Source organism: Temnothorax curvispinosus, unplaced genomic scaffold (genome assembly GCF_003070985.1).
Source record: "Temnothorax curvispinosus isolate PA1 unplaced genomic scaffold, ASM307098v1 QBEX01004768.1, whole genome shotgun sequence".
Classification (NCBI taxonomy): Eukaryota; Metazoa; Arthropoda; class Insecta; order Hymenoptera; family Formicidae; genus Temnothorax; species Temnothorax curvispinosus.
The window spans coordinates 71,824-83,433 of record NW_020214548.1 but is presented as its reverse complement, the minus strand read 5'-3'; the positions used below and the strand labels follow the sequence as shown (position 1 = coordinate 83,433).

The 11,610-nt window shown below is 32.1% G+C and overlaps 2 protein-coding genes across 2 annotated transcripts in view; one reads left to right on the top strand and one right to left on the bottom strand.

Moving 5' to 3' along the window:
- The window catches only part of LOC112453928, a gene marked incomplete at its 3' end in the record, with an annotated part of 139,741 nt that overhangs the window by 56,760 nt on the left and 71,371 nt on the right, over positions 1-11,610 (top strand). The window lies entirely within an intron of this gene.
- On the bottom strand, positions 7,784-10,567 carry LOC112453926. The gene is made up of 7 exons (XM_025014972.1): positions 10,398-10,567; positions 10,188-10,298; positions 9,643-10,096; positions 9,388-9,556; positions 8,954-9,299; positions 8,542-8,869; positions 7,784-8,384 (listed from the first exon to the last, which is right to left on the bottom strand). Exons 2-5 carry the CDS (start codon positions 10,243-10,245, stop codon positions 9,009-9,011), a joined length of 972 nt encoding a protein of 323 aa, XP_024870740.1. The 5' UTR covers positions 10,246-10,298; positions 10,398-10,567; the 3' UTR covers positions 7,784-8,384; positions 8,542-8,869; positions 8,954-9,008.

Genomic DNA, 11,610 nt, shown 5'->3' with positions numbered 1-11,610 from the left:
GTGTTTCCTTCACCGCCATAGCCCACGATCTTTACGGGTCGTGTACACACCTCAAGCTAATTATCTATAATTTTATCAAACTGTTATACAAAGGACATTATATTAAATTAATTTTGTTATATATTATTAGTAGATTAATTTAAATATTTATTTTGGAACATAATCTGTGTGGCTCAAATAAATGTATGAAATTATTATAATATAATATTCTTTATTACAACAGAGTACTTTTTCTTTGCCAGTGAGTAATTAAACAAACTCCTTTGCTTCGACCGAACTGGCAATTTTTTTATTTAATAAGCACAACGCGTTTCGACCGAGTTTCCGGTCCTTTTCAAGTGCGTACAATACAATTAACCGCTTGCAAAACACTTCATTGTACAACAATGTGGCAGCAATGAGTCTACGAACTAAAATACAAAGAAAGTATAATAGTTACTAAACTAAAGTGAAATACAAAAAAGTATAATAAGGAGACAGTAATAAAAAAGAGCACCAGCTTACATGTTTTGTATGTCAAATGGTGATAAAAAATAGACGAGTCATATTAACAAATGTGATGTTTGGTGGTGCGTTCACATTAGATGACAACGGACGACGGACAATGAGTGAGAAACAAAGGCAGAGGTAACCGAAAACTTACATTAAATTTATTATTTTGCCATATATAACGGGAAGGTTATCGGTGTCCTTCTGTAAATTAATAGTGTTATTGTTTATTTTATAAACACCATTTCGGCTATCTCTCTCTTTTTGAAGTGTTTCTTGCTATGTAGAACTTTGGGACTAGACCAATTAAATTTGTGATTGCAAGAGGTCTTATGCTTGCTAACCACAGAATTATTGCTGGGATGCTTTTTAATATCAGCACAATGTTCTTTGATTCTAGTCTCCAAATTTCTTTTGGTCTGTCCGATGTAACAAGCCTCGCAATTAAGACCTTACTTCAGTTTCAAAGCTTTTAAAATTGTACTACACTAATTTTTTAACTAACTTAATAATAAATAATGAACAATTTTTTATGTAGAAATAATTAGGATGATCAAATTATTTGAGTCGCCCCGTATAGCTTCGATCCAGATAAATACAATTACGTCTTTTTTTCTTCCTCTCTCTCTCTCTCTCTCTCTCTCTCTCTCTCTCTCTCTCTCTCTTTATTAAATATTTATATAAATTACCGTTATCAGGCACGTTAATTACCTGTATACATTTCATTATGTTCTCCATATCATATCATTGCATCATTCCTTCCCCTCCGTTCACGGTTGTGACGTTCCTTCCGGTATACTTTTACGAACGCGCCTCTTAAAAGACGAGGCGTGTACGAGCCTTTCTCTATCCGCCTACATCTTCCCTTTCCCGCAATTTTCTTCTTTTTCCTTTTTATTTATTCCCGACATGTAACGGACGCCCTCGAAGCCGTCGGCAAACAACCGCAAAACCGCGCCTTCCATCGGCGCGACACTGACGGCGTGGAGCACGGTGTGTGCTGACTACCGACGAACCGGGGACCGGGGCAACAAAACCGCTCGTAAAAACGCCGTTTCCGTCCGATCTGTCCGCCGAAATGTGCGACGACATCATCGAAAATCCGCGTCGATCGTGGAATGGAATGAATATAAAAACGATATTGATGATAATCCAGATTAATCTTGCTGATATATCATAGAAAAAACTTTTTACTGAAGTATCTAAAAATTTAGCAAGATACAGATCTAAAAATAATTTTGTTGGACCATCAAAATAATTATGTAGAACATTTAAATTGATTGCTAAAATGTCAAAATTTTTTACAGCATTATTATCATACTTCAGCGACCTACTATATAATTATTTTCTAATATACTATAATTATGTATCTATAGCTAAATTTTTAGATACTTCAGTAAAATTGTTCTTTCCGTGTACATTTGACGTAGGTTTAATGTGTGAAATATATCAAATTGAAAATCCCCGTTGAAAAAGCTTTCGTGTTATCATTTTATTAATTGCGACATTATAATCCTAGCTAGCCACACTTATTTTTCGAGTCCTTTTTGCCCCCTAATTCGCCACACTTCAGTCCGTGAGACCGATCGACTTTGTCGCATTGTTATTTTTATTTTAATTAATATTTTTAAGCTTGTACTCTCTCTCTCTCTCTCTTTCTCTCTCTGTAAAAATTGGAAAATGCAGACTCTGAATAAGATGTTTGTGATAATATCAGGTCAAGAAAATGATTTGAATTTAAACTAAATTTATTATAAGGAAACTAGAAAATTATATGTTATTATATAAAAACTAGAAAACTGAAAAAAATTTAGCGGTCCACTGGACCAGCGAGCTAGGGTTAATATTCGACATTTCTTTCTTCTTTTTTTGTTTATCTCCTTGGCACTAATACATACTTTCATTTGCTTGTAAACGCGATTACCCGTCGCGAAATGTGGCACTTAATGATGCAACTCGGAGAACACTTCTAATTTTTCTCCGTCTCTTTTACGAGTGCTTTCTCGAGTTCGTTTCTTTTTCAGCGACGAGCGGAATCACGTGGTTATCGTTAGCCACCTTAAGTGGTGTATGTAACGATTAAAAATTATGGCGCTCGACAAAGAAACATGTGTTCTCCTTAATTAACGACGACTTTCGCATTAAATCTCGATTAAAAGAAGCGACCCAATTAAGTATAAACTCAACATTGCGCGAACGATTTTGTTAATAATTGTTAAGGAAGCGATTGATATGTTATTGTTGTTAATTACCCCGTTTTATGAGACGCGTTTATTATAATTTTTATTAATTTACTAAATAATATTATTTATAGAATTATATATAAAATTATTTTATGCAGTTGCAAAAATGCAAATTTAATGTATACTATTGGACAAATTAAATGCCTTTAAACAAAAAAAAGTTCTGACAAAACAGCTTATTAGAATAGAAAGAATATAAAGAACTTTAAATTGTGATTTATGGCATATGTGCCACCAGAATATAATGTATGCGATGCGTACATCATACTGCGACAGTGACGAATAGCGAGAGATTGGAGAGATATCGTGACGTCAAAACTTCACTCATAAATTTTGATACATTTAGTTATCGAAAATCTGTACTAACATATACCAGTACATGCACAGATGTGACGTTTCCTATTCTATCCTGTTATCATTTCAATTTGACCGGCAAAATTGGTAAAACTAGATATGATAAATTTGGCGACTCGAATCACAAATCGTAACCTTTCTCAATAGACAGGTTTGCTGCTGTCGTATGAAATTTTCATGCTTTATTTCTGATTGTTCCAAACGTGAAGAGATAAAAAAAACGTGCGATGCACATGACATAATTTACGATATCAACTAATCATTTTCTTTTAAAAAAAATTTGAAATGTAGGCAATATTCTTTGCACCGTAAATGATATTTAAGAAAATAGATTTTAATCAATAATTAAATGGAAAGAGCACAGAGCCGTAACAAGATGTCATTGATGTCTTAATCTTTAATTAGGTCAAAATTTGGCGTACGTTTTGGCCTGACATTAACCCATCCCCAGTGTAAATTAATTATTACATATATCAAAACATCCTATAAAATTTTAGAGCCTCAGCCTCAGTAAACTCATTATCACACAAGAATTTTTATTATAATATAATTTATTAATTTATGGATCGGAACTTCATGTCTTATAATTAAATTGTAGAAAAGATAAGAACAATAAATGTCGAGAAGTCAAAGTGGTTAATGTGATAAGAGGATCTATGGTGTTCCATCCCGACAGTTGTGTTGCAAATATCGCTAATAATGTTTTGAGTTAAAAATATACGGAGAACAAATGGAAAATTGATTTTGATACATAGTTCGATTTGAGTGAACAGCTTACGTTAAAAGATATCGGAGAATCATTATTCTCTCAATTTTCTACTAAGCACGAAATGTATGTAAAACTATCGTTGTACGTGTTTGTATGAAAATTTATGTAGTTATAAGTTTTAACGAAAATTTTAATAACTTGCTCATATAAGTTAGTTCGCGCTTATTGAAAAAATATAAATGAACAGCACAGATTATTTCCAGAAACTCACCTAAAATCGCCTTAGTTTTTTTTTTTTTAATAATATTTGCGCCGAAAAAATAAGATTGACGCCGTCAAATAGCCACGCTCGCAATTAAAGCGACAAATCCAATACATTCGCAACGACAAATAAAATCCGTCGACGGTTGAACTGACGCTGACATTTTAAATTAGATTAGTCTCGTCTTAGACGCCACTGACGTTTTGAAGAGTCGAATAGTTTCCGTAAAGAAGAACCGAAAAGATCCGTTAATTCTATGCGACTCTTATAAAGTTTGCATATATGACGAGAGACATAGAACCGGAAAGTTAATAACGCCATAAATGGCATGAAGTTCTGTCATACAGTTCGCGGAAAACTTAGAGAAGACGATAAAGTTCGGTGACACACGCATTATGATTGCTGTTTCTTCAGCTATGTTGTAAAACACAAATATAAAAGAAAACAGTGTTTTGTTTCTTGTTGAATTTTTAGTACCAGCAAATATTTTAAAAATCAAAAACTTTCGAATTTGAAAGAAAAATCGTTTTGAATGACAAAGAAAAACTTTTATCCTTTAATTATGTATTTTCTTACTTTTTCTTTGTTTGTAACTATATATCACTGAAATCATTTAATGTTCAAATCCAATTACTTAAACAGTTTACAGAAAAATTACTTAAACAATTTACAAAAGCATTAATTTCGTATGGAATTTTTCGAAGATTTTTCTTTATTTTAAAAATGGCGAACGTTTTTGTAGATGATATTTTCTCTCTATTTTCTAAAATAACTTAACACGGGTAGATTTGCGAAATATCTTGGCCTTTAAGCGCAAAAGGCCATGAAAGCTTATCTTTAACACTTCAGTTGCCGAAATATCAATTAATATTAGATGAGATCATAAAGGCTTTCAAAAATGAGCTTAAATTTTTTCGCGTTAAATCATTATCTCGACTACTTTCTGAACAATTTTTGTTTAATTGTAACTGCTGCGTCGGAGGTGCTTATGGTAACCGCAAAGCTACTTTCCATCGTCCGTGGAATTCCCAAGTAAGATTATGCCTTGGTCGCGATCTGAATTCCGTCCGAGAAGCAAAAAAGTATTTTGAGAACAGAGCAAGAATATATTTTCGATAAAAATTGTTCTTATGCAATGCAAACATATGTGACGTTCGAGAAATTCCACCCACATATAATGCCTTCTCTTGCAAATAAAATATGTAGTTTTATATTTATATATATATATATATACACTGCTCAAAAAAATTAGGGGATCACTTTTTGTCAGTAAATTTTTGCCGATTTTTAAACTGTAATTACTCAGCGAATAATTAACGTAAAAAAAAGTTTAAAAAAAGGTTTTACAGGGCAAACTCTCTACTATAAGGTGCTTTTGTTCAATTTTCACTCAGGTGTATACTCAAAGGCGTGGTCAGTTTTGAATATGGACGTATTTGAGATATTTAAAATCTTGAAATTTGCAGTCTTCCACCGCGCCTAACAAAAAAAGTGTACAAATTAGAAACTTGCACATTGCTTCCTCATTATTACAGATCGCTACCATTGCTCCTATTTTATTTCACTCACAAAGCTCCTCTTTGAGGAAGCTTGTATTTTATTCAATGCATAATTTAATATTTAAATTAGTTTTTGGCTTCCTCATAGAGGAAACTTTATAAGCGAAATAAAATAGGAGGAATGGTAGCGACCTGTAATGATAAGGAAACAATGTGCAAGTTTCTAATTTGTACACTTTTTTTTATTTTAAATTTAATCTTTTTATGAATTGATAGAAGGTTAGCTTAGTAGCACAAGTGGGGTTCTACAATCGACGCAATGTCAAATCGATATTGACTTTGGGAGTACAGGCTACATGGTCCATATATGGACTTCGCATATGGACTTTTAATCGCGTATAAAGCTGGTTCTAATCAACCAAATCTTAACTACTAAAATCTTTTGTACGTTAATCAGGATGATACCCTTGACAACATATGTATGTCAAGGTTAAAGTAATTGTAGGAGAACCCTCTACAATGCATAATTATCATTTTCACGTAACCTCACAATATCAAATCTGACAAACTTTACATATATGCGTACGCGCACATAATTAAATTATGCATGTAAAACGCACAAGCGAAATAACCAATTAATATCTCAATCAGAGTCAAGAAATATGAGCATATGAATGCGGCTGCACTGACCACTCTGACCAGAGTGGTATGAATGTGTTTTGAGGGACAAATTGAGGGTTTTGCATTTATGAGTGCATGAGCAAACTCGTGTTTGACTGGAATCTGAATCTCTTGTTGAGATCTCGCCGAGGATTTTTGACATGTGAGATTTCGAGAGCAGTATATTAGCATCAATCTTAATCAGACTGGTCGCAATCGAAAGCTCATATCAATGTTATATTAGAAAACTGTCGTCAGATTTTCGATCACAATTTTTTTTCTTGAAATTCGGAAAATTGATCGACTCAAAAACTTTGAATAAACTACTTAATAGCATGCCGTTCTGCTAAGCATCGTCTGCTACATAGCTCTCTTTTTATGTACTTGATGTCGCGACGCTACAGTGTCACTTGATATTTGTAATCATATAATTTTGATAAGTTATTCAGTTTTAGAAAAATATGAAAATAAATATACTTAGTAAATGTCATATAGTATACATTTCTATTTTATATAATAAAAAGGTAAAAATAGTGATTTTGGACAAGTCGAGATAGTGGAAGCAAAATTCTACGACTTAAGGAAATTCGCCTATTAGTCGAAAGTCAACTTAGAGTCTTAATTTTTTTATATAATTTACATAAACGCTTTACACAAATAATCCCAAAAGTTAAGCAATATTGACCGTATAGTTTTTTTAAATATTATTCAAAAGTTGACCACTTTGAGCCCATCGCCTCATGAGAAACGGTCGCTCTGAGGTAAATGATCACTGATTTAATACACACTTAGCCAACTTAGGATTTTGAAGAACTAACATTTGACAGATAAAACATCAAGGATTGCATAAAAACTTTAAAAATAGGATTTTACCGTGTGGATTTAAAGCTTAATTTACTTTTACCTCGTGGATCAAAGTAGTAATGACAGACGTTGCCATTGGCAACGCAACAACTGATGCGAATCCAACCTCACAACTCACAAACAGTGTTTAACCACTAATCATGAATCCACGCAATCATCAGTGTATTAATCATTTTAAATCTTTAGTATTCTCTGACAATTGTTTATATAGATTTTCATAAATTATTTGTGATTTTTCTTTTACTTTATAATGTTGGATAATAAGTACCTGACAACGATTCCTGAGTTGTTGACGCTCTTATACTTCGGCATTGTATTTGTTAATATTCTATACACTAATAATTTACGAAAAATATAGCACATAACTAGCATCCACAATTCATTATACTAATATTGCATATAATTCGGGATCGCTGTAATGACATTATTATTCAATCGCATTTTTTACTCCAAAGTAGTAGGTAAACCTCCTTAACAAGACTTGAGATCCATGGCCTATCAAAACTCGCTACACGGAATAGGCTAAAAAATCTATTTCATGATGGAGAAGCTGCATGGTAAAGATTTTAATAAATTACAATAAAATAAATGGAGAAGCTGGTAAAGATTGTAATAAATTACAATAAAATATAAATAATACAATAATTATTACAGACTATTTTATTATTAACATCTTAAACATTTATTACTAACGCTTTAAAACACGATAAAAATTATTTTTTGCCAGATTAATAAAGTAATTCACCTTGCCCAACATAGTTCAAATTACTCGACAAAAATCTACCTTCGAAAATTTTGTTGTAACATTAAACTTACTATAAATAAACAAAATTGGCTAGAAACACGTTATAACAAACATTTGGCATTACAACTCAGCGTAAACAAAGTTCAGCTATCTTTAACAGTTTTCAAGTTGTATTAAAAAAGAGTGATTCAAAATAGCCAAACTTTCTCTACGATCTACACACAAATCTAGATTTACGCCGTCGTATGTATCATTGTCGAACGTATAGACGGACACATGTGGATATCTTTCCTTCCATTGGTTAACCAAGCAATCGCTAATATTACAGAATATAAGATAAAACTCTTGCAGTTTTGAACATTGTTCTAAAATAATGGAATATTTATCAGGTGTATCAAGTTCCACCCGAAACAGATATAATCGTCCCAAGTTTCTGCACTGCGTTAGTAATTCCAAATTGCGATTAGTGAGGACAATACGGCACAAACAAACTACTTCTAAGCGTTGACAGGAAGAAAGTAATTTGTACAAACTATCAGCAGCGATTGGGTATCCGTATCTGTAACAAAAATCATATAGTTATTATAGTATTTTAATCGCAAAAAAAATTAATGTAACTTTCTCAAGATGCTCGAAATGCAAGAGAAGCAAATACAAAAATTTTGATAAAGAATACGGTAACATGTATTGTAAAAGAAAATGTAGCACACACTTACAAGGGAAGGTACACTTTTCGTAAATTCTTACAGTCAGCGAAAGCGTTAATACTTTTCGATGTATGATTAAGTGTCCTATGTAAATTTATTGCTTTCAAGTTAGGACATAAATATCTCAATTTTATTGCAACTGCGTCTATGTCTAGGTTTGTACGCAATACAGGTGCCAAATGTAACTCACGCATCCGTTGATTTTTTTGCAGTATTTTGCAAAGACGTTCAGATGTTATACGTGTGTCACAAAGATTTAAATGTTCCAAATTATTTAGCTTTTCGAGACACGAAAATCCTTCGTCGTTTATCTTAAGACAATTATTTAGATCCAATTCTGAGAAAAATATGTAATGGTTATATACACAATTTATCCATAATCTTGACAATCATATATTTTATATGTATCATATATACATACCTTTCAAATTTTTACACATCTCTGAAATTTTAAATAGGACAACCTTGTGAACAGATTAGCAGTAACTTAATCTTAAGTGCGTTAAACGCCTGCCGCAATTATCAAGAAACTTTACGAAATTCTTAACATGAAATTTGCTTGCTGTAAGATCTAACTGTTGCAAATATTTACATCTAGATGTAAAGTAACGAAATATATTGATACATATGGGAGATACATTTCGCATGTTCAACCGTGTATAGAGTTCAGGATCCCGTGTTAAATAATTGAAGCGCCTATTTATTTTACTCATGCGGCATAACGTCGTCAAATCTAAGTTTTTTAATATTTTTAATAGCATTTCATCCTGCAAAGATAAAATATAAAATTTTAATATACGAGATAACATTGCAATAAATATTATTATTAGAAAGAGACTTCTTAGGATACTTTACAGGAAGCGCAGACAAACTGCAACGTAGTAGCACCTTGGATTCATCCGAAAAGAGTTTCATACGCTTTGCATAATTCGAATGACTTTTTAATAAAATGCGACGCGAATCTCTTTGTCTAACTGGTTGCGCATAACCAGCAAGAATTACTTCTTGACAAATCCATAGACCTCTGTAAATAACATCAGAAAAAATTTATTTTCATTATTAACAAAATAAAAGAATTTAAATATTACTTAATATCGACGATAATAATACCTTTTGCAAATAAAGCAATATTCGGGAAAATTCTGTTGGAGATGTACTATATCAGAGTATGCACTTTTTAAATCTGCTGTTAAATTATGAACATCGTCATGGCATGGAGAGTACATGCAGTTAAAATTTTTTAACAGATTTTGTAAACTTTCTCTAGGATATCTAGGAAGGATCAAATCTGATGTACCAATGAGCATCACAGCATCTAGCTTTGTGTAAGATTTAGGTGAGCTGTTCTCAAATACTAGTCTGAGCATTTTAGTTTTGAAGTAGCACGGATGTGATAAGGGTGGAGAGAATAATCTTGATGTCGGGGGTACAATCTGAGACGATCCATTCCACAACTGAAACCACTGTTTATTAGGATCTTGAGCCCAAATTTGAATCACGTTTCCAGGATTATATACTTCGTATATAGAGACTCTGATTGGATCAGCTTCATGAAATTCGACATCTTTAAAATCGAAAATATAATTATACTCTCTTCTTAACATGCAAAAATATATCTTCTTTAACAATATCTTATTTATCAATTAAAATATTACCAATATAATTATTTTCGATCGTCGCCTCATACCATCGTACAAAATCAAGCCGCCTCATAGGCTCTGTGTTTTGCCATGGAGCTATTGCGATATATCGACATCATTATTCCTCTGTATTAAAAAGTCAAAAAGTATCAAATACGACAAACTCTTGTAAGTTTAGATTTACTTTCCACGGGACAATAACATAATACCGGGAAATGCACATACCAACATATGTCCAAGGAAAAATGGTAAATGAAATAGTTCTCCATAGTTTGGAAATTTGGGTGGCCCAATTATGTCAGGAGCAGTATGAAATATGCTAATATTTTGGTGGTTCTTGGCAACAGATCTTTTCTTCACAAATTGGTAGATGAAGTCAACACTATCCTCTTCTCCTACCGATACTTTGCCGTTATAGGGATATCGATTACAACTCTCGCAATAAAAGGATTGATAATGGGATGTCATACTTTTTCTCTGAAAGAAGACAAAAAATATAGAGAGTAATAATCCTTAATTTTTTAACATATGCTGAAATACATTATAATATTATATACTTATAATTATAGCGTAAAGATTATATAATTTAAGTTTATCTTGCTTTCATTTACATTGCTGGTGCTGACATTATTGTTTGCATGTGTACGTAATGTAAACTATAGATTTTTAGTACTGGAAGTGAATATTGGAATGCAAGTCTTGTAGAAAAAGAGTTTAATTAACAAAACAAAGCTTGTTCTACAGAGAATAATATATAAGGTATCTATTTTTAAAAGCATTAATTTTCGCTAAAACTACTTTTTTAACTTTCCTGTTAACAAATTGTACTTCTATTATAGACTATTATGTACATACATAAAATTTAACCCTCGGTTGTCACACCTCTTTTTTCGAACACGTTTGTCACACGGTGTCAATTTAACCCTAACCAATTTTCAAGCAGCTGCTGTTCAAAAACTAACAGTTTAAATGGATCGCAAAAAATTCTAGAATTGAGTTTAAACATTGTAGAATGTATTCTCATTATAAAAAATTAACTTTTTAAGTGGCATCATGTTAAAAAAAAATCCTTAAAAAATCATAACTTTCATTTTCAATGTTTTTTGCTCAAAATTTTGCATAGTATTCTTAAGATATGTTACTTTAATAAAAAAATTAATAATCTGGGGTCACTTTGACCGTGTGACAACCGAGGATTAAAATATATCAGTCGAACTCACAAATAACTTAGTTACACGATGCTCTCTTATATATATAATATATATAATATATATATCCCGACTGGAAATTAAACTAGGGTTCAAATAAGGATCATATAATATTTGCCTGATTTAGTTGTCAGAAACTGATACTATTGCCTTATCGGTACCTAAGTAAACGTGTAACGCAGTTTTTCTATAAGGTCCTTATAAGTTATCACAATCAGGCCCTTGTAAAA

Coding starts and splice junctions, on each gene's coding strand:
- LOC112453926 (XM_025014972.1), bottom strand. CDS start 10,245: ATGAGGCGGCTTGATTTTGTACGATGGTATGAGGCGACGATCGAAAAT. Junction 10,097..10,187: donor GATCGAAAATAATTATATTG/GTAATATTTTAA, acceptor TCGATTTTAAAG/ATGTCGAATTTCATGAAGCT. Junction 9,557..9,642: donor TATTGCTTTATTTGCAAAAG/GTATTATTATCG, acceptor TGTTATTTACAG/AGGTCTATGGATTTGTCAAG.